This window comes from Patagioenas fasciata, chromosome 4 (genome assembly GCF_037038585.1).
Source record: "Patagioenas fasciata isolate bPatFas1 chromosome 4, bPatFas1.hap1, whole genome shotgun sequence".
NCBI lineage: Eukaryota > Metazoa > Chordata > Aves > Columbiformes > Columbidae > Patagioenas > Patagioenas fasciata.
The window spans coordinates 16491369-16515783 of NC_092523.1; the positions used below are offsets into that span (position 1 = coordinate 16491369).

The 24415-nt window shown below is 35.5% G+C and overlaps 1 protein-coding gene across 3 annotated transcripts in view; it reads left to right on the top strand.

Annotated features, from left to right (window-relative positions):
* The window catches only part of CPEB2 (cytoplasmic polyadenylation element binding protein 2), a 55185-nt gene that overhangs the window by 15928 nt on the left and 14842 nt on the right, over positions 1-24415 (top strand). Inside the window, exons 3-7 of one of the 3 annotated variants that reach the window (XM_065837104.2) lie at positions 554-644; positions 9436-9486; positions 16369-16392; positions 20135-20305; positions 21949-22038. In XM_065837104.2, coding sequence (XP_065693176.1) covers positions 554-644; positions 9436-9486; positions 16369-16392; positions 20135-20305; positions 21949-22038 — 427 coding nt within the window. The remainder of the gene's footprint in view (positions 1-553; positions 645-9435; positions 9487-16368; positions 16393-20134; positions 20306-21948; positions 22039-24415) is intronic. The other 2 variants (XM_071807316.1, XM_065837105.2) reach the window with 2 other exon arrangements.

A 24415-nucleotide genomic window follows, 5' to 3' on the forward strand; every position in this document is an offset into this window, starting at 1 on the left:
CTCAAGTGTTTGTGTATGAGGAGTCTCAGATTAGTGGCCCAGAAGCCAGAAGTGCAGTCTGGGCAGTAGCCGATGGCCCATGCCAGGTCCTTAGCCAAGCACCAACAAAATACTTGCTTTCATAGGAGGTGACTGTCCTTCTTGTCTTGTAGTTCCCCACCTTACTATTTAACTTCTGCATGAAATGAAATTGAGCTCCTACAGACATTAGTCTCCTTCATTAAACAGCCTAATGCTTAACACTGCTGTGGATCACCAGAACTGATTCAAGCAGCTTTTCTGAAGGAAACAGGTGATCACAGGCTGTCAAAGTGTATACACACAAGAGTTCTTCACTGTCTCTAGCTTTATATTTGCATACTATTAAACTTACCGTTAATAAAATCTGGTCTTACTGTTAATAAATTCAGATATGTTAAGTTTTTGTATCAGTGTCCGTCTCAAGAGTGTCTGAGTGTACAGCCTTTAGAAGGCACCTTTGTATTCCTATGAAGTTTCCTGTTAAAAAGTGCAAAATTTGTATTCCAATACTAAAGATTTTGTTCTCTTTTAGGATCGAAATAGAATGTATGACAGTCTGAATATGCACTCTTTGGAAAACTCCCTTATTGACATTATGAGAGCAGAGCATGATCCACTTAAAGGTATGTTATTATGTTAAATAAAGAAAAAAGGGTCATCCATTCTGCATATTTGAATTAGTACTGATTGCTAATTTAGATTATAGGGTAATATTAAAATAACAAATGAACTATTTTCTAAAGTTGCCTGAAAGGTCAATCTCAAGCTGTATTTTATTGAAAACATTGTTTTACAGGTGTTTAAAACTTAAGCTTTAATGTCTTCATAAGTTTTTCTCCCTCAACCCTCTATCCTTTCCCCCAAGGAATGTGTGTCTTTATTTGAAATTTGCTTGTCTGCTGTAGGAAATTCTACCTCAATTTGTGAGGATACTGTTGCTAGAGGTAGCCGAAAGAGGGTGGGTGGGGAATCAAACTGCTACCAGTGTTAGCTGGGTAATTTTCCCTTTCTTTGCAGTGGAAGCTGAAAAAAAAATTAAGTCCACTGATAATTTCAGGTTTTGTCCTTTCAAATATTTCTTTCACAGCTCCTGGAAAGTAATAATGCATCTAATTGTTCAGTTTCTGTTTGAAGAAGTACAGAAATACACTTGGCTTTAGAATGCTGGTTCTTCTTACCCTTCTGGGCTCTGTTCAAATCAAATATGCCGTAAGCATATAGCTAATATTTGTGGGCTTCTCTTTTGACTCCTCTATTCACTTCACATTAACTCAGTCTTTTCAAAATCTGTTTTTCCATCCTTATTCTCAGGTGGCGTTTACCATTGATCTTTGGGATAGGAAGCCCAGGCCATTTTATTTGGCCTGATCAAATGTTAATTCATTTGCTGAAGTTCTAATTAGGCTAACACAGTCTAACTTTAGTATTATCCAAGATACACTTGCTCTGCAGAAATGAAGTCTCAGGATTGAAGCAATTGAAAAAAATTTAAAAAATATTTCTTTCTTTTCACATTGTTATTTACTCCCGTCCATTCTCCATTTCTGGGGGCTCCTAGACTTAATATAGATTATATTAGCACATAAGGGCCTGTGTCGTCCTAATTTGAAAGATGCTTTGCTAGAGTCTGCTCATGGTTCTCTTAAGATCTGTAATCAATTGGAAAACCTGTAGTATTCAGTTAGCATGTAATAGTGTTCTAAGATCTACAAAGTAAAGCCAAAAGTTTGGGGATTTTTTTGTCAAGCTGATAATCTCTACAAAGCATCAGTAAGCAGGTAGCATGTAGTTGGCCAGTTAATTTTCCTCTTCAGAGTGGAAGCTGAAATGAATTTTTCTTAGATCTTCTGAAGTCTGATCTCTTGTTCCTTACTGCCTACAGAGAATTGATTCCAGTTTTAACTAGTTTATAATTTAAATCCATTATTAAATTCAGTTTCTGTCTATTGTGCATGTTTACAAAACATTACTAAGTAACACAAAGAGGTTAAAACCTGTGAACTGTCAGCCCAGTGGTAACTGCTGTGGACTGAGAACAACACGCATATTCATCGAAGACAAGGCAACTAGGTAGATTGTCCCTGTTGCAAAGCATTGTTGTTTCAATTTGCCACACTCAAGTGGATCACTAATGTTTTTATGGTTATCTGAGCCCAAATCTACCATCAAGAAATCTACTAAAAGGTAAAGCTACTCTTAGGCATATAGTAAGAGAATGTGGATCTTCTATTGCAATATACTGTCATTGGTACCTCTCACATTCCTCAAAATCAGTCGGTTTCTTCACTTTTTTCTGTGCACGCTGACGTGACAAATGGAAGTGTTTGCTCTTTGACATCTCGCTGTTTTCATTTTGGCTTTATAATGCAGAGGAGTTTTCAGAGGTGCAGTGAGCACAGAAAAGACACATTTTTATCTTCTCTCTTCCTATTTCATTATGATGCAAAAGATGAAAATGATGTATTTTGATAATATTTTTTCAGTGAAATTAAGAAAAGAAAAAGCTTTTAGATTTTAAAGTGAATTGGGTTCATACTTTTGAAAAACTCAGTAAAGTTTTCATCATTATTCTGTGTTTTCCAGGGACATGAGTATATGGTTTCTGTCTACAGTTAAGACTTTTTTTACCAGTTTCACCATCATACTCTCTTGCAGTGAAAATTCTGCTAAGTTTTATGTTTGAACTAAAACAGATGGAAGCCATAGATAGTGATGAATTCAAAGGAAATAATTTTTTTGAATGCCAGAGAACAATGCACATGTCAACTGAATTTAACTAGAGTAATTGTGTTCTGTTGTTTAAATTGGTTAAGATATTTTTCTTCCTCTTTGGAAGTTATTATTTCAGCTGAAACAGCGACATTATTAACAGTAGGACACAATAAATGTTCATTACTGACTGAAAAAGGGAATAAGAGAGCACGTCCTAGAATAATCTTTTAGTTCCTCTCTACCCCTCTTCTGTTTAGTCACCATTAGTTGGCATTTCTGTAATTTCCTACCAACTTTTTTTCTTGTGCACACCCTGAAACACTGATTTTGTTATTTCAGTCTCTGTGGCTTTTCACCACAGAGAATCTGACATTTACTTAAGAACCCATCATATTTGCTTGCAGAATGCACAGGATTAAGAATATTATTGTTGTTTATTTGTTGTTCTTATTGATATATAATGTACTTTATTGTAACTAAAGAATATTTAGGTAATGTTTTTATGACAATTTTTTAAGTAAATCTAAGCACACTAAAACAATGCATCTTTTATATTTGACTGCAGCAGCAAAATGAAAGTCCCTGGAATTTTAAGCACGTGGTTTGGATTTAGCTGCTTTCAATATCTGGAGTATGACTAAGCATCTTGTCTCAGATTTTGCACAATGCAGAACAGACACTGTGTACGAGCTCACAGCTTTAAGTTTTGCATTTCAAGATCCATTTTAGAAGGAAGTTGAATTTCACCACTTCTACTTTCATGAACTTGAAAAATCTTAATTTCAAATATGATTCACTGAAAGCTAAGTTTATGCCTGCCAAAAAAATGTTTATAGATGCAGACTTTGGCTTCCCTTAGACGAAGTTTAGTCATTACTACAGACATGATCAAAAGAAAGAAGTAATTTTTAGCTTTCAATAAGACATTTTTTCAAAGTAGGTTAATAGGGAATAGATGCTTGACTTCACTAGTCATTGCAGCAGAAATACTGATCATATTAAAACTAATCTTTCCCATGCAGCTTTCTTGAAATTTATAATAAGACGTCAAGCAATGTTTAAGATTACCCTCTCCTATCAATGGAATATAAACTGAAGCTAAAATTAATAACAGTTAAAATAAATGTACTTGCATTTTTTTACCCTGCTCCTCCCCCAAATATCAATGCTTCTTCATGTCAAAATGCAGACAACTTGGATTAGTGACGTTTCGGAAACAGGAAAGCAAATACATTTGGGATAAAACAGATTATGGAAAAAACTTGGAAGAAGTTGTTATATTTTGTGTGGAGTATGTATTAGAGTTGAGGAGCAGATGATTTAATGGAATTAATTATCTACTGTTTTAAACACTTTTCTAGTAAAGACGACGGTATTTTCATGTAATTTAAGGGTTTGTGTTTGTAAAGCAAGTATTGGTACTGTACTCAATTAATTTCTTTTTCTTGACCAACCTTCTTACAGTTCTGCGAACTGGATGTAAAGTAGTCCTGAACTTGAATTAGCCATAGCTATATTAGCACAAGTAACAAGAAGCAATATTAACTTCTGTTTCTTTGTGAGGGACAATACAATTTTTTGAAGTAAAGTTACACAAATATATATATATTTTTTATAGCTCATAATAAATAATAAAACACGATTATCTGGCTTATCTGTGGGGAAAAATAACTTGATGCACTTGAAGTCTGTATTGCTTTTTCTTGGTTTTATTTTCCCTTTAAGTAGGTTTAGTTGAGCTCTTCATCTGTTAGACATCTTTCTTTAAAAGCAACCTTCTGATGCATGCTCAGTGAAGTAAAAGAAAAGCATTGGTGACTCAGCAACACAGTAGAGAACATTTTCCCTCATGGCATATGGTAACTTTTGTTTTCAAAGAAATTTGGTTTATATTTTGAGTTATGAAGCTCCCAGGTTTACAGTTATACAATTGCTTCATAGAGTAATTCATATTGCTCTCAGAAAAGAGTTTCAGAGGATGAACAAAATAAGTATGGAAGGAAAAGCTTTGCTCTTAGTCATATAAAAAGCTTTGAAATTGTACATACTGATGGTTTCCTCTTTCTGTCACAGAAACATTTTATGGTAAAAGACTATTTAAGACTGATAGACTTATTTGCCTAAAGAGATCGACTGTCAGAGACAACACATTTGGCCTCGTTATCACTTACATAATTCTTACACAAGCATTTGAAATTGTAGTATCTAGGCTTTCTGTAACTAGGTGTTGTCCAAACACGGTTTTGTGCTGTTGTCTTAACTACACTGATTCAAAAACTGTCTGCAAGTGCTGCAATCCTCAGCCTGGTCTGTTAAAAGTCGTTTGCAAAGAGCTTAACTTGGAAGCTTTTTCTTTTCTAGTCAGGAGATCTCTTGAAAAGAGGAAGATGGCTAAGGAATTTGTGATTCTCAGTCTCTTCATTCAACCATTAAAGACTTAAAAAAAAGGAGGGGGGGGAGTAGAGGTGGAATATCAAACTTGGGAAACTGTGAGTCAGCAGTGTTTAAAGCAGTCATTATACTTAGATCTATCCCAAATGTTTTAATATAGGGAGATTCCTCCAACAGGTTAGTTTAACAGTTTAGTTAAATAGGAATAGAAAGCATGCATTTCTAAAAGTAGATATGAATTTGCATTAAAATGAGCATTGAGAAAGCACAACTACATCTGTGTGCTCAGAAGTAGTGTACCAAAAAAAAAAATTCTGTTGCCCATATTAGTAACATGAGATTACAAAAATGTAGCTAAAAATAAGTTTGTTACTCGTTCCTCATGGTTTGGATTAGCAAGACTTTTAACTAGATCTAGTGGATAAACTGGCCCACCAAAATTTATTTGCACGCTTTTTTTTTTCCTCTGTCCTTATAGAAGAATACATTGTGAGAAATATATACCAAGCAGTTCTGTTAAAATTAATCACATTTAGATACAAAAAGGGGGGCTAAATTTAATAGAACTCTAGTTACATAAGGAATGTCAAACATACCTGCTTCTCCATAGCAATACTATTTTGAATTTAGCCATGATACATGAGAATTATTAATTAGCAGTAGTATGATGAAGTTGCAAGTTCAGGCTTGCACAGAGAAGATTTCTGTAACGTAAATTTCTATAACATGATACTTTATGATACAGTACTGTACTGTTAGGCATTGTATTTGTTCCACATAGCAGCAGATTACGAATTTTGTATGCTGTAGCGCTAACTTCTGTAGACAGTAAAGAGATTACTTTTCATTTCTCAGAAACTGAATGTGTCTATTATTTAAATATTATATTCTCTAATTTGTAGTTGGTAAAACATCTTTATATTTTATTTAAATTTCTTTTTTAAGTAGGCAGAGGCCACTGGAATTTCTAGAATATCTATTGAACAGCTTATACAATTCTAGGTTACTGACATTGAAGTAGGATGAGATTAGATAGGATTTGTGGTGAGAGCAGGTCTTAAAATGATACTTTTTTTAAAACCCATCAAATGACATGCAGTGAAAATAGCTGAAAAAAAGGATACGATACAAGCAAAGTAAATTGTTCTAAGATGGTGCTCTCATTGTCTGTATTTTTATAGTAATATTTTAAGTGAGGTTTAATATTGTATATGTCCGTTTAGCTAGAATAATCTGTTAAAAATAGTGTAATCCGAGCTCTGAATAAGACTGATCTTGCACCCAGTTCCATGCATGAAGTGTTCTGAATTTATATATATCATTAAATTCAAGTGGACACCCTAGAAACTGCATTTTGCTTCAATAGATTAATCTGAAGGATAAGAACCTAAGTTAATGTATCAAATAGCAGTGGTTATATTTTTTAAATGTATGAAAACCTGTGTTAAAAATGTTTTCAAGGTTGTAAGTCCAAGTACTAGACAAGGTAGTAAACACAAGTATTAAATTCACCAGAACGTAGTAATACAAAGTATGATTTCATTGAAATAACCTTGTAAAAGAGTTAAAGGAAGCCATCAGTACAACCATACATGTACTCAATTCTGTATTACTTACTTTCTTTTCTAACTCTCAAATCACTCATTATCTGAGCCAGCCAATTCACCTTGCTAGCACAGCAGGATTGGGTTTCTTTGTATGATTCATGGGTTTTATGCTGCAGTACTGAGCTCAACTCCTTGGTGCACTCTCTCCCCACTGCTTCATGAGGAGTGCTTTATTATTTCAAGCTTTTCAGTTTGGCACCAATGTCTGTGATGCAGCTTATTTGGGAAGCTGTAAGGGAAAAATGCAGAAGAATGCAAAACCAGAGTTGTAAACTCAGAATTTACTATCTTCTGAAACAGTTTTCCTCTCCAGGTGTTGATAGTAGTGGGCTTCTCTCTCCTGCTAGGCCTTAAATCTGACCTCTTTTTCTGTAGTAATTACAGGAAAAAAGAAAAATCTTTGTCTCCCTTGCTGAATAGGAAAGGAAGATAAATGTATAGAGACAGAAAGGCTGTCACCACAGACTCGAGGAGGTTCAAGATGAGATAATAATTTCTCACAATTCCTATTGTTATTGTAGATAGCTACAGCATTCTGATTTGCAAGAAACAGCTCACGTTGTTGTAAATATTTCTACAGCACCATATATAAACATGATGGTGACTGTAAATCTGGTAAAATCCTTGCTGTTAGGCATATGAGTATTATCTTTATAGACCAAAGGTCTAAGAAGTAAAGCAGAGTGACTTGTTATACACCAGGCTGAGCAAACCAGTGGCAGCTCCTGGACTGCAATTTAAGGATGCCCGAGTCCTAATTCTTCGCCTATTATACCCGTATGCATTGCTAGAAAGGCAGAATATTTATCATTCCAAGAAACATTTGGTATAGCTGTAAGTGTTCAGCATGATGCTAAAAATTGCTTTTATGTTAAAACTGAACACCTTGGAAATAAGGAACATGAAGTCAGGTTCCTGCAAAGTTTTTTGTTTAGTATCTTTTCTAAGCCTGCTCAAAAATTCTGTATAAGTTAGAGAAGACAGCAGAGGCCTTTTGGATGCCATTCATCTGCTGTTTTCCAGGAGGCTGCCCTTGCCCTTCACCACTTTCAAATTGCGAAGTAAACAGTTCCTTCTTTATCTGTGGGTGTTCTGATACCATCCATTCTCATAATAATGAAATCTGTGGGAAGAGAAACTATACTTGGCTGTATAATTGTTTTTTGCTGCAATGCGTGTAAATAATAAGGCTGAATAAAATATCCTAAATTAACTTAATTGTGCTATTTTAAAGTTTTGAATGGAAGAACTGATAATGTATTTTTTTTTCTGTAGCTTTGAATAGAAAATTATCATGTTGGTTTCCTGAAGCAGAAGAGTAAAACTTTAAGCCAGTTACTTTGAGATTTTCAGCAAAAAGGGGTTTACTTTTTTAATTCCATCCCAAAGATGATCCTTGGGACACAGAACTACTATTTTGAGAAATTTCCAGCGTTGCTGTTAATCACATGAGTTTACCAGCGAGGGGAATGGAGAAGCGTAACATAGGAATTGTCAGACAACCTTAATATATGGGTTGCTGATTTGGTTTTCTTGCTCAGTTTTTCCTTTTTTTCCCCAGTGTTTCTGTTTAGAAAGAGTGAGCCTTATTAGGCTATGAGAGTGTCTTACTAAACATCTTGCAAACCATCTGCACATATATTCCCCTTTAAGCTAAATCCGTGTGTGTTCTAAACACCCTTTGCTTCCAGATTGGATTCTTCTTTCTGCCTCCACAAACATCTTGTTTCCACCAAAAGATTTACATGTTTAAGTTACAGTATATTTTATATATGCTTACGGATTACAAGGAAGCAAGTATGTTTTAATAGCAAGATAGATGGAAAAGTAGTTTTTTGCACATTAAAGCACACTTCTGCCAAACACAGCAGCTATTGTAAATGTCTCTCTAGGTCAGTGTGCACTACTGGTATGTTTGCAGCTTCCTGTAAACAGAAAATGTCTCCTTTAATAAAAAGGAGTTTGTAGTGAACAGACAGTTCAGCTGTGCAATTTAAACCAGTCTTTTAGCTATTCAAGTATAATATGCCACCAATGTACTAAAATGCAATGCTTAAAAAATTCTGAAATCAGGATATGTGGCTTTCATGTATTTTTTATTCAATATAAATGTTGAAAATGTTATCTGTCATATTCTTTAATTTTGTTAAATCTGTAGATAAACCAGTTCTAGATTACTGAAAAATATTACATATGATAGTTATATATAATACACCAAGATACAGTCATAAAATGGTTAATAAAATTTTAATGCCTTAATTCCTGTTAACATGATTTTTCTTAAATTGATTCAGTAGAGAAGCACTAAACCATAGAAATGCCACTCTGTTAAGCAGCGTGCATAGTGCAGTCATTCACAGTCACTATGAAAGAGAGGACTAAAGCAGTCAGCACTATTTCTGGGTGTCATGAAACAAAAAGTGGCTTTATCCTATTGGAGCTGATCCCAAAGCACATTGCAGATCTTATGACCAGAGAATTAAGGTTAAGAAGTCTGTTCTTGTCAGCTTTAACTTGGGTCAAGGGTATTGTTGGTTAATGTGCTTGGAGTTAAATATTAGCTCTTTATTTCCCTTAGGCAAACTGGGAATATAGTTTATATTTAAATTCTAAGCAGTGATTTTTTTTCATTATTTTCTCTAGCATAATAGCTAAAACCTCTGCATTTGTTTTGTTTGTTCTTTGGTTTTTGTTTTCTTTTAAGGTCGCTTGAGTTATCCACATCCAGGGACTGACAATCTTCTGATGTTAAATGGTAAGTGCTAATCATGTAACAGTTTCTAATTATCCCTAGCTTAGCTTAAATCTGACATGTTGGTATAAAATTATACTATTATATTCTGTCATTGAATTACTTGCCTCTAGTCTTCAACACTGATGGGACTGTTGCCATTTTTCAGAGTTGAATGGCAAGAGCTAATCTTGCAACAGCCTTTCATTATATCTAGCTTACTTGAAATCTGAAATGCTCATAACGACGCACTATTCTCTTTTGTTCTCAAGCAAACCAGTGGTATGTTCTCCAGAGATCTGCTAGAAATCTATTATACAGAAACAGGAATTAGGAAAATAAGAAGGCTTGGAAAGGCATGGTTTTCTGCCTTGTGTAAATAAATGGCAAACTGATTACTTTGTACTACACTTGTGTGAAATATCGTTTTATTTTTATTGGGTTCTTTTGGGACCGGTTTTGTCAAATGTGTTTCTAAGTGTGAAATGTGCTGAAGTTAGAGTTCACGTTCACGTTCCTCTCCCAGTAGGTCAAACTTCATGAACATCTGCTACTCAGTGAAGACATGAACTTTAGCCTTTGTTCAAGGCTAAAGAAGGAAGCAGAGCTTAGTGATCCATCTAAGTCAATAATAAATCAGGGGTTTTGCACACAAATGTTTTCTGCATTGGGAAAAATTAGAGCTATAATGCCACAACTTCTCTGGACTAGAAAAAGTGAAAGCTGTTGTAGACAATGCAAATACGCTTTTGTCGTTGACTTGATGGGTCTAAACATTACCAGTAAAGACATAATGTTTAAAAATACAGTCAGAGTATATCTTTCAGGGTTGTGGTTCTATGGAGCTTTTTTTAATTACTTTGCCCTTCTGCACAGTCATTTATACTTGTGCAAATGGATAGAAGATGTAAAAAATATCCAGTTTGCCTTGTGTAACACTGAGTAAATGCTTAAAATTTTCAGGAAATTCAGGTTTAGCTTTATACCCAGTAAATATTGCACAACAGACATTTGAAGAATTAGGTCCTTTCATATAGAATAGAATAGATAATGGAGTATTTTGAAAAGTGAAAATAGCTACTTTTGAAATAAAACTTGTGTTTAACCCACAAAGACCATAATCCTGATGCCTGGTCAGAGATTACATTAAATATTGATATGCTTGATGTTACAACATTTATAACCATTAACATTCTGTTTTTAACTGCAACTGTAAAACCTATTCCTCCAAGCTGCTTTGTTGAGGGAGTGCGTGTGCAATTGTCATTATCTGGTGATTTATGATGAAGTGTTAGATGGGAAGGTATTAAAAACTAAGCAATCTTATGAACAACTGTGAGATATTTCAATGCAATCACTGTAAGAAATTCATATTTTTAAATTCTTTTTTTTTTTTTTTTAATACTTAGAATGGTGAGCTTCTCTTTTTACAGTTTTGCGTGTTAAAAGAGCACATGAAAAGCATTGTTACTCTATGGATTATCTAGGAAAGAAGGTTTTTGCTATTATCACAGGCACTGGAATAATGCGTCTCAGTGGTTCTAGTTGATCCTGGAAACATTACCACAGGGCTAGAGCACGCACTGAAGAATATCTTGTTTTGTTATTAGTTCTGGTGGGGTTTCCACTGTAGTTTGGAAGCTACCACTTAATGTGACTGCTGTCCACTTTAAAAGCGGCAATATTATTTCCAGCCTTCAATAGGTGAGATAAAAATAACAATTTGAGTGTCTAAAAGACAGGTGCTGCAGCACCTAATTTTTAGGTGTGTCCTTTAGAATTTAATTCAAAGCCTTGGTTTAGATAACTAAGCTCTGTACTGTGTACCTGGAGAGCCTCATGTGCCCGTCAGTGCAGTCCTGCGCAATCACTTGTGCTATTCAGAGCCAGCTCACGTTGGGGTGTCTGAGCTGCAGCTCCTCGCAGCTCCAGAAAGAAGCACCAGGAGCAGTTTCTGGGCAGCTCCAGCTGCTCCGCCTCTGCACAAACTTTATTCCGTAGCACAAATTGAGGGGCTTCCTCCGAATGTGCGGTAATGAGAATTAGAACTCAAAAACTTGCTTATAGAGTTACAGACTTGAGTTTTCTTCTCTGCTTAAGTGGATTCAAGCTGACATTTCCCTGTATCCCTGTAACTGGTGCCCCAGAGGGAGGAACAGGGAAGAGTAGAGTTGGTAATCCAGACACTCACATTTGTCCCTTGCTTTATCTAAGTGTTGTAGTCACTACAAGTAGGAGCAGGAATACCAGACTTTCATGACAGAAAAGGACCAACATTTTTAGGGATCCTGGGCCCATGTATGTGTACACTGATACTTAACACTAGATCATGACCCTCACTGGATTGTACTTGACTTGATTTTAGTGAACTGGGATCTCTGGATCCTGATCAGGTTCTGACATGAACCAGGCTGGAATTCCTCAACCTCTTTAAGCACTTCTAGATAAAACCCATCTTTAGCTATTTTTTCCTTTTAAATTATAGATCTTTTCCAGCTCATTTAAAGTCTACTTACTGAACTGTATCTAATATTAATATTTATGATTTTCATTATTTAAATTAATGAAATGAACCAAAGGAAAGCTGATTTATGTGTTTTAATAAATTTATATCTGATAATTATATATCTGTTTCAGCTCAAGCTGTAAAAAAAGGCAATGGATTTTTAATAACTGTTATCTCAAAGTCTAAAAGATACTTTGGAATGGGTTTACCCGAGTACATCTTTAATTGTCGACTTCATCTCAGAGAAAACCTTTCTGTAGCACGTAATAATGCAGGAGTCCAATTTGTTGCGGTGTAGGGGTTTTTTTTCCCCATTATAGGTTTGCTCTCTTTTATAGTTTCAAGGCATTGAATTTTTTTAATGGCTATTGACACATAATTCACCATTTGATTAGTTTATCCAAGGGGGTATTAGACTTTCCATCTTAAAGATACTGTAGCTGGTTGTGCCTCTAAGAAAGGTGTTTTACTTCAAACAGAAGTTATTAAACTTCCTATATAGGAATTGCTAAAGGAATTTTGGTAGTCTGTTAGGTATGCCAAACTTGAGAGGTCATAATGATCTCTTTCAGCCTTAAAATCTATAAAGATGTGATTTCTGAAGAAATCTTAATAGAATTTAGGCACTCAAATCCAATAGAATAAAATGGGAACCTACCTCCTTTAGCCTAGACTCCTGGGAAATTTTTGCCATAATTGTTTATGGATTTCTTTAAATGACAAATAAGTATGAATGAAAAAGTCTTCATTACTTCACTGTTACCATTTGATGATTAAATCAGGAACGTTAGGGAAAAACAGTATTTTATCTTGCTTTCTATCATAGATTTCACAGTTATGTTTAAATATAGGGAGCTTGCGTATTTGTTTTTCCTGTTACCTCACATAATATTTTGAATTAAACTCAGTTGTTTAGTTATTTAAATGCGTATGTATTTGATCTCTGATGTATGTTTGAGATACATGTCTGAATAAAACAAAAGTTATACATTCACTATCTATGTGATAGCATTGCTCACATAATGTTAGATAAGCATCTCGTATTTCTGTCCCTGAGCTGATTTAAGTTGTAGAAAGATACAGGATATAGGATATAGGAACAGAAAGTTTTAGCCATACAGGGATGTCTTTGTTGTATATACAGCATTTTTAATTTTGGGAGGTTCCAAGGTTTTTTAACTTTGTTTTTATTGGACATTGTTATACCTCCTGCATGTGTTTCCTCATTAATATTTTCTAGAATAAAAGTGTATCCCTTGCACTTTCTCACTCATTTGAAATCTTTCAGAGTTTTTGGCTAATTAAAGTATTCCACTTTATAGACAAAAAGATACAGAAAATATTTCTGTATGCTTTATTCTTTGTACAAGTTCAGGAAGAAGGAAGAAGTTTAATTTCTCCTGTTTTGTTGTTGTAAACGAATTATTTACCTACAGTGTCTGGCCTTCCCTAAAGGGCTGTCCTCTCTGCAATTGGTTATCTAAATATATGCACTGATCATGTAGATGTAGATATTAAATATATCTATGAAGCTGCATGTATAGCTAAATCTATAATTACATATATATAATGTGTATACTTATACAGACCGCACAGTCTATAAGCATGTGCACTCTGAAAGGTGTAAAACATTATGTGGTGCATGCTATTTTAATAGATACAGAATTTTTTCTGATTGAATAGAATACCTTCAGAAATAATAATCTCATAGCTTACAGTGTACTAAAAGTTTGATTCTGTGGAGCTGTTTTCATGAGTAGTATCTGGCCTTTGAAGGAAAGGGTTTTATACAGGTATAAAGTGCAGACATTAAAATAGTGAAGTTCCGTGAAGATAGGATATGCTTGCTTTAACATCATATTTTTAGTAACAGTAGCACTTTGTACTTACTGTTATGAAAAAAACTTACTTATAATATAACCACTGTGATTTTAAAGTCTGGATAAAAATAGGACAAAATAAGGAGTTTTGCAAAACCATACATTTTAATGTTAATAATCACATTTATTGCAGCAGTGCTTACAGATTGTCTTAAGAAAGGGATCACGTGTTTCTAGACTCAAAGTGGCAGAAAATCTCTGCCCAACCCAAACTAGTTTGCAGTCTAAATGGACAAAGCAGATAAATATCAGGGAAGGGAGTTTGCTGTGCAAAGTAAGTAAATAATGTGACAACATCAAGTACAGTTATTTTCTTGTGTTCTCTGATTTCACTATTTTGCTGAAGCAAAGCATACACAGCTAAGTTTGGTACGTCATTGTAAGTTCCATATATACAAAACACTGTAGCAACTATCCTTTTAAGTTGAATTGCATTGGGGTTTTTTTAGCATCTTAGTAACCCTTTTTACTTCCCCTTAAAATTACTGTTGTTTATTTTAAAATGCACAAAGAAGAACATTTCAGGTGTTCTGTAACAATACATTTTATGCATATCAGCTTGTTTTAACTATGAAAATATAAGAAAATAGTTGAGCTGGCTTGATAGGCAGAAAGGAGCAGAAGTGGCAGAAGATAAGAAAAATTACTAAGGCTTGTGCCCAAAAGATGCTTATTAATATGCATTTTTATTCTTTGAGAGCGAACATGGCACTGCAGTCATTGCTATGGATGTGATGCACTTGAATTTTCCCTGGTTGCTCTAGTTTTTTTCGTGGCAGAAAAAGGCATATGGGGGGTTAGCCGAGGACTTGGTGACGCTGCTGCTAATGCGATGTGGGAGTCGCTTTGGCCAAGAGTCAGAAGAGGTTCGTACAGGCTGCAGCGCCGACACCGACCTGCGCGTCAGCACTGGGCTTGGGAGGGGAACGGGTCTGGAGTTCAGCCTTCAGCTGCTGTGCAGCAGCACGGAATGAGAGCGCTGATCACACAGAAGAATCCCTTATGTTTTGTGGATTCTATTTTCATGTGGGAAATGGGAATTTAGGTGTTTCCACTCAGATACTGAAGTCTCTTTCAGAAAGTGGGCTCTCCTGGTTTTGGCTTCCTAGCAGGACATGGAGAATCTGAAAATCTTTAAGCAAAAGACTCTCCTCATCAATAGTAACTCTTGCAGAAGAAAGGAAAGAAATTTGAAAGTGCATCCAGTGCAAGCTGGATAAGAATATGATGGCTGTGTAATAAATCAACAGTTTTAAGAGAGAAAAAACAGATTTTTAGAATTTCATAAGCAATCCACTGAATTCATAGTAGGAAGGGATCAAGATACAAAGAAACAAAATTGTACTTACTAAAAATTCTGAAAAATGCTGTGCAAATGGGAGGTACCAGGATGGAAGTATTTAATAATTTGAGCACAGAACAGTGAATGACATTACGAATTTATGAGGCTGCACGGATTTTGATGTCCCAGAACCACAGTTGCTTTTGGGGAGAGATGTATGTGTGGAGTCCTAGTAAAATCAAAACGATAATGCTGAGATACAGTAACCTTTCTTCATAAATGTTGGTATAACATTATGGTTTATAGTAATATTTTCTGTTTGGATATTTAACTACAATACTGTGATGATTAAAGTAATCTTTCTCAGATACATAGTCTGTGAAATTGGAATTGAAAATAGTTTGTGGAAACGTAACTAAGAAATTACACACAGCTTAATAGTTTTTGTATTAGTAATCTGTCTATTTTTAGTTTCTTAGCCTTCAGGCAGAGGAGCAATCAGTATGGTCTTCTGAAGTGTAGCTATAACCATGATCTCTTTAAGTATCTTGCAAAACTCCAAAGTTAGGAAAATCTTGCAGTCTGTCAGAAACTGTTGCTTTGCCTTTGTGCACTGTTTTTGGTACAATGCTATTTCTTGTGACTTGTGCCCTCATTTTGTTTGCTACCACAAGGAGTCTTTTGTTTCAAACAAAACCTTGTGGTTAATTTTCTGCTAGGTCTTTTCATGAAAAAGGAAGGTCACGGCTTATAGCATTTGTATTGTCACTGCAAAGGACTGTACAAACTGTTCCATGGACCAGGATGTTTCTGTGATTAATTTAACGTTTGCTACATGCTTTTTAAAGTAATATTTTCCTTTTTACAATTTCAGTACCGTGTGTTATTTAGACACTTGTGTAAGATATGAAGCACATTTGTGAGGATGAATTACAAAGTTACCATAATTTATGCATCCAGAATTAACATGGAATTAAGATCAAGTATGAAGACACGTTGAAATATTTTAAAGTATGTTCTTTACAGATGGTGCTAACGTCAATTTAGTAGTAAAATATTATGGTATTTAAGTGAGACTTCAGTTTAATGCATTCTCATCTACAATTATCAGTAGCAAGTACCAATGCAGATTTTTACTTACCGCTTACCCACGTAGTTCTTTGTATCTTAAATATTTTAATATGTGGGCATGATACAGTTACTTGACATTTTACAATTTGTCCTTTGTTTGCATGCAGCGAGGAGTTATGGGCGAAGACGAGGTAATTCACTTCTGTTTGTTACAGTACAATTAATTCTGATTGAGCTTTTACTGATCATTATGATTAATTAATCCAGATTGATTGCAAATGCTTATCTGCATGTTGCCTTAGTTTGGGGAAGATGGACGGGGTGAGGGAAGGAGTGATGCAGTCTGGATTGTTACGATCGTTCATCTCTTTTAGGGTTTGAATTACAAATCCTTTAATCAGTTAAAACACTGCGGTTCTAATCATAATTTAGTTCATGCTAATGGCTACTGCTTGGAGTCGTTGCCCCCTTTAAAAGTATACAGCTTGCTAGTTGTTCTTCTAACTCATCTTCTTTTGCTTCTGTAGAAGTGATAGTGTACAGAGTAAAAACTAAAAGCCCTTCATAAACTTGGCACAAAATCTAGTAGACAATTCTTAGAAGTAGTAAACATTTTTGTAGTATAAGCCACTATATGCTCACTGACCTTGGGCAAGCTATACTGAATTAACTAGATGAGGATGTGACCTACCGTTATAAAGACCTTGTAAAGTGTGCAGCAAAAACATGAAGGTCTTTGATAGCTTCCTGTATTCACAACATACACCTAAGTTCATGTGTCTCGTTCCTGATCTGTGTCGGTTCACAACTGATTGCTTGGTTCCCCTAATGCAGAGAGGAATTATGAGCTACATCAAATTCGATGTATGTAACAGTACAACAATGTTGTGATGATTCTGGGCAGATTCTACTAACTATTTTCACTATCATAAAACAAAAGCAAATGTTTAAAAGGGCCTATCCTTTTAATTCACAGTAATTGGGAGAAATGTGAAAGCCTAGCAAATTACCTTTTTGCTCTGTTCATCTGAGAGGCATTTAAAAAGTAAAGAGGACGAACAAAGTATTAGCAGTCATGTACAGCACGTTACTATAAATGTGTTAATCCCTTGTCCTCTATGTCATCTTAGCTCTCTGAGGAGCTGCAGTGCTTTTGGCAAACCTTTACCCACATTGAAGTAAAACTGATCTCTCTGGTATCGCTTCAAAACACATTCTGATGGTTTAATTTGTATTGGAAAGAGAGTCTTAGATTCTCGTCGTTCTTAGATTTGAACAGTGGTCTGTGAATAAAAAAGAAATTATTCTGAGGATTATTCTTTGATTATTTTTTCCCTCCATGTACTTGTGTATATTGTGAGTTGGAATTATCTAAGTACTTCTTTTAGAGAAACACAAAAACATAATTTTCATGGTTGGAAGAGACACCTTCCTTAACTAGAAATTTTGTGTTGTTTTTTAAAAAACAAAACAAAAACTGGAAAAATAAAACAAAATTAACTTAAATGCTTTTGTGACAATATTCTAATGGCAAAAAGTTTATTAAAATTGGCATGTTTTTAAGTCACTGAAGTTTCTTTTTTTCCTGCAGTATAGAAATTTGCAGAGGTAAAGAGCAAATCAGTGTGCTTTTTATAAAGCTAACCCAGCTAAATTACAGTCATTTTAGATTGAAGATGTTAAAAATAACTCTCGTATGTTAGTCAAAACTCTTAAAATTTCCACTTTTGCAGTTCGCTGGGAATACCTCTAATTTACCCTATTTCTTCCTTTAGCCACTTTTTCATTTCTCTGTCCCTGTGATAACAGCTCCATCTTCTCCATCATTCACATCAGTAATTCAGAAATCCATTGTTAAATCGCCCTTTCATGATTGTGTAACCGACTCTTACCATGTCTTTGTATACATCTCTAAGACCCAGTCGTTCTTATTAGTCTTCATAACTGAAACTCATAACCGCATAACTTTGCTGCAGTCGTCATAGCATGATCTTGCTCCTCTTATGTCTAAACAGAAGAATCTTCCTGTCTGCTTCTTCCAACTGTGTTAATTTTCTGTTTCTCCCTTGCTTCCTCTCTTTTCTGCCCCACTGAGCACCAGCTATGTGCATCCACTTTTAAAGACACTCTGCTGATCCCTTATCTGGCTGTTGGTTGCATCCTTAGGACAGCAAACCAGGATGCCATCACTTGCTCCCCACTAGCGATATTCTCAAGCGGGCATGTCACCATTCCTGATGGGGTGGAGGAACCTGCTGCAGCGCTCTGCTTTTGCTGTGCTCCTCTCCATCAGGTGCCTACTCAAGACATAAACGTGAAGTGCCACCACAAAGATGTTGTAGTCCTGTGGTTCTGCTTTTATTTTGTGATCCTTGTGACATTTTGTGACGTTTGGGGTTGTTTTCTGTCAGTATTTTCTGATGTACTGTGTTTTTATTATGGATTTAGATACCAAATTAGGGTCATTAGGCATTACCGCAACATAGCTCATTGGTCATGATGTTTGCTATCTGTTCTCCAGCCTTGTCTTTAAGCATGTGATTCTCAGGTGGTCTGCTGGAGGTGAACGGCTTTCATAGTGCCCTCACCCCTGGCTGGCCAGCACGATGTGTGCAGCTGTTCCTGTGGGGCTTTCCTGGCAGTGCTCCTCGGAGAGGGGAGAGAAGCTCCAGACTGCGGTCTGGCTGGCAGCTGAGGGGCTGTAGTCACCTGCCAGCCACCTGCTCCTGGTATGGGTTTGCAGCAGGCAGATCTGGAAGAAGTTGGATATATGTCATGGAAAATTAACTTGCTTCCCAAAAGTGTGTTAGATGGGTTTTGTGTTTGTTTGTTTGCTTGTTTTTTGGAAAGCAGTTGAATTAATTAATAGTTATTTTGAAAATGAGTGAGAGACAGGAAATGTCACACTTAGAAGAAATAGTGATGTGGGGTATTTATTTTGCTTCACAAAAGTGATTCTTTTGGGGCACTTTGCAGTTAAAAGACTGACTTCTGAATTTGAAACTGTAATTAATCTTTTTGTTGCTAATCGAAAGCAGTGAGTAAGCTAAGATGCATATCCTGGCCTTCAGAGTCTTCTTTTTGGAGTTCTCTAGAAATTGTAAATATGAAATAGGGGGAAATAAGTGGGACAGAATTACCACATTTTCACTCCCCTCTGCCATCTATACACCTGTTTTGATCACTTTGCATTTGCAAAGCCATCCTGTGGACTTCTCAGATATTACACTTGCTTTTCAGGGTAACTGTAATCTTACTGCAGCTTGCTACATGTTAGGAACCACCACAAGGCTTCCTTCCAGAATGGTTGTAAATTTGAGAGCAAGAAGGATAAATCAGCACTGTGACTCATATTTCAAGTGTTACATTTTGCACATTTATTAAAATTCTCTTTTGCTTTCTTAGAAATTAAATCTGTTCTTGTGTTATGAGCATCAGATACCTTTAGAGGAGAAAACATACCTGTTTGAAAGTTCTTATGGTGTACATGTTTTTTCCATTTCCCCCTGCTCAATTAAAATGTAAGATTTCTAGACATGCAGTAGTCAGATGATGGAAACTACCAATTTAAGTTCAAGCTAAACCCAATATAGACTAATGAAACTCACTTCAGCAGCGCTTTTATATGTCCTCTTCTTAAATAAGACCCTTTATTTAAAAACAAATTACTACTTGCCTACTGGATGCAGCAGAGTAACTACAATACGATATAGTATGAATTATTATGCTTACAGTGATGACAGCTTGCAATCTTGAATTTCCTTCTTGAAGTTAATTATATTTCTCATTTTTTCTTTAAACTAATGTGTACTTTTCTGATACGTTGTTATTTTCATTTTTACTTTTCAGACTGCTACTCCTTCATTCACTAAAATTACATAACCATGAACCACCACAGAATTATTTTAATGTATATTATCTTTTCTTTTTAAGGCCGTTCTTCCCTCTTCCCAATAGATGATGGTTTGCTTGACGATGGTCATAGTGATCAAGTTGGAGTCTTGAATTCACCTACCTGCTATTCAGCACATCAGAATGGAGAACGAATTGAGCGTTTTTCTCGGAAAGTGTTTGTTGGAGGTCTTCCACCAGATATTGATGAAGGTGAGCTGCCTGAAAACTAAGCAAACCAAGTTTGGAGGGAGAAGATGGATGTTGAAAAACCGGAATGAAGTAGCAGAAATAATCCACCCAGCAGAATAACATTGTAGTGTAAAAGGCTAGAACTATATATAGAATTTTATGGGAGTTGATGGTGATGTTGAGCTTAATATCACTTGATGTCATCCATCTCTTTTGAGGTGGTTCAGTTGTCTCTGATTCTGCACTTGGCAGATTGTAGAGTTGCACGTGATGCATGGAACTTGAGCTTCTGCTTATCTTGCAGTGCATATTCCTTTCAAATACACCTTAGCCCTTCATAGTGTCCTCTATCTGAGCCTACTTTATTCTGTATTCATAGAAAACTTCTGTTAGTAATTGAATTTCAAATTCTATTTTACTATTACCTGAAGATCTCAGAAGTGGTTTAGAAAGGTTAATATTTTTCCTGTTCATAGATAGAGAAACTAAGGCAGAGGAAGGTCAAGTGGCAGACCATTCTGTGATGCGTTGAACACAGAATGTACCACAGCAGCTCAGATTGTTATGTGATGCAGTTGGAATTGCTCTGTGTAAAATAGTGTTGATGTGAAGTAATTGTACTGTTTAATATTAGGTTTCTCCTGTGAAGATAAGTGTAAATTACATGCTAGCTTTGTAATGTAAACAGAAGTCCCTTTGCAAGGTTTATTGTAATCCTACAGTAACTTGCAAACCAAATAAGCTGACTGTGGTTAATTAACTTTCAGACATGGAAAGACCGTATTTTGGTTTAATCTTCATTGCGATGCTATCCTGCAATGTATGGAGGGATTTCTTTTAATACACTTCAGCTTTTTTTAATGCACTTTAGCTTTGAATTCAAGTGTGCACTGTTGCCTTTAATACAAATGCTAAACAAAGACACATAGAAATATATTTTTTTTCTTTCTTTCCCGCCTGTTTTGTATGCTGATAGCAGGATGTGACTGAGAGAAATGGAGCATATTTGTGTTTGACAAACTATTGTTATTATAGAGTTTAGCTGGTTTAATTTTTTCCTCATGGTCAACATTCTTACAGTCCATGGCAGGAAAAAGTGGCTGGGATAGAAAGACATCACGAAGTTGTGCAAAAGGCATGGTAGATCTTGCAACAGGCCGGTTCATGGTTATGTTAGAAACACCTCTGAATAGACAATTTTTAAGTTTCTGTGCCTGATCTGGCCATGGTACCTGCTGGAAACTGCTAAAATGCTCATTGTGGTGGTACTTGTATCAGTCTCTACCTACAAAGTTCTGAACTAGACATCAGTAAACAGTAAATTGTTTCCATTGCGTTCAAACCAGATACTGAAATTAAGGGAGCACCACACCAGTTCTCATCAGTGCCTTTGGTTGCCTGTACACTTCTGAAATGCTCCTGTTATTAAGCAATAAAAAACAAACGTAAGCTTAAAATCGCTACAAATATATTGTGTAAATATTAACGCTTTAGAAGACGTTATCTGTTTAAGTTTTTTGTTCATGCTAGTTGGATTTTTTTCATTTTTTTTTTCCATGAAATGTCAGCCTTTGCTAGAAACCAAGTTCTTTGCTCGACAGTACTTTTTCATTGAGTTATGTCATTTATTTTAATTTATTTTAATTGCATCTGTCTGGTTTTAGATGAAATTACTGCAAGCTTCAGACGATTTGGGCCTTTGGTAGTAGACTGGCCTCACAAAGCAGAAAGCAAGTCCTATTTTCCACCAAAAGGTAAGAAAGTTGGAAGGTTCTGACCTGAGCGCAAGTCTTACTCTGGGAAACTGTCTCATCTTTTTCCAAAGGGTATCATTTGCAATCCCTGTGAACAGATAATTCTACAGTTTCAATGCAGGTTCAGACATGGTTCCTTTACATACCAAGTGTAAAACTTGAGAGTGTTCTTTTAGCTTTGTGCCTGGTTCAGTGCTGGACTCCTGAGGGATCTTCCATATTCTGATTTCCCCTATATCACATCAGCGTTGTTATAGTTGTATGGGTCATCAATCCTAAGTGCTGTCTTGTGTGGTTTCCAAAACTGAAATTTGGTCAAATTTTTAGGACTGAATCTCAGATAAAAATGTTCATAGGAAGTTACAGACAGGATTCTGAGCGATGTGTTTTCATATCTGATCAAGGTAATCAGTGTTCTGTTTACTTCAGTTTTAGGATGTGAACTTCCTATCAAAGCACTAATTATCTTTTTTGATAAATGATTAAATATTGATTTTTAATTATTTCTAGTGTTGCTGTTAGACCAAATTTTTTTAATATCGTGAAATGTTGGTAAAGCCATTTTGTGCATTAAGTGATTAATTCTGTAGCGTATCTCTGTACGTGTGCAATCATGTGTTGGTACATACAAAATAATTGCAAAAATCTGATCCAGACAGGAGAGCGATGCAGAGATTATTCATTTAGTAAATAATGCAGCAATTCCTTTCTTCCCTGGAAGTGACAGAAGTAGGTATAGTGCCTTTATAAACTGATTCATCATTTATTTATCTAATCATCTATACCGGTTAAAAAACAGAATTGTTATCCCAGATGGATCCTCTAAACAGTGGGAAATTGAATTTAAAATATTCGAATAGTATTTATGAACATTACATGGAAATTCTAAGACAAACAAAGAGACTTTGGCTTTTTTGATTGTCAGCCTGGTACACCAAGCTACTGTGAGGTTACATTTTATTATCCTGAGGAGTGCATCTCTCTTCCTAAATTGCCAAGAGAAATTCTTGAGGAACTCTTTGAGGAAGATGCATCTCACAGAGTCTGTGATGAATATTTCGAAGAGGGAAAATGTAATATATTCTTACCTGAAAGGAATGGATTCTGGTGTTCATTTCCAATGAGACAGTCCTGTCTCAGCATTTGAACATCTTAGGGATATCTTTCCAGACTCCTCATTTAATTAAGCTTTTTGATATAGTTGGAATATTCATAATTACCACAGGGGGGAAAAAAAAAAAACTGTAATGTAAGCAGAGCTTCTTAAAAGCAGAGAATACAAACAGAACTTTAGTCTGTTCATCTAATAAATTCAGGAAACACTTGCAGAATAAGTGTTGATTTCCCATGATTAGCTCATCCTTATTTGAAATTTAATAGCACTTACTGTTCTTTAATCTTAAAACTTTATTCTCATTTTCAGTTTACTACATTATTCAATATTGTGTAATGTAGCCTAACATATTTAAAATACAGTGTAGGTTTCTCTTTGTAGATATTCTGGAACTATAGCTTACTGTTAACTGCTGAATATTACTGTGTTTGTGTCTGATTTTTACTGCGATAGATACGGCGCATGATTATTTTGTAGAAAAATGTCTTTAACAATTGTCTTTGTTAAGTGTTGCTTGTGTGTGCAGGCAAGAACTGTGTATTCATACATTTAAGATGTCTGGAACTGCTAAAGATAGACTAAATAATAAGAAAGCTTTGAGACTGATCATTAGTTAGCAATTTAGAAATATATACTGTATGAGCTCAAAGAGTTGGGGGGGGTCGTGTTTGGGGTTTTGTTTGGTTGGTTTGGTTTGTTTGTTTGGTTTGGTTTGGTTTTTTTTACTTTTAATGTCCGATTTCTTATAGGTTATTCTGCATGGAATCAGTTCAGTGTATATATTTTTGTTTGTTCAATCTCATGAGAGATTTGTGTAGTTTTACTTTCCAAAGACTTCTCAGGATTACCAAGTTCTGGGCTGATTTACGTAATAGTCTTCTCCATGGTGAAGAGATACAGCCTGCCTTTTTTCTACTCTTATTCATTTTTCCAGGCTGTGGTTTGTTCCAGGCTCTCTGCTTGCACAGGGAAGGCCAAGTTCATAATAAATATTTCCTTGCTTGAAGAAATGCAAAAAGTGTCCTGATCCATCAAGGCTAGCTGCCTCCTGAGAAACACCAACTGCTTGTTCTTAACTAATTACATTTTCTATTGATTCACCACAAAATTAGACCCAAAGAAAACAGGCATTTTTAAAACTTCACACTGATCTTAGAAGGAAACTCTGTTCTGAAGCAGAAAAAAGTTATTCTCTTGAGACAGAAGTACAAGGTCTGTAAGTGATCTACGAACTGTAATGAATAATTCCTTCCTTTCTGGATT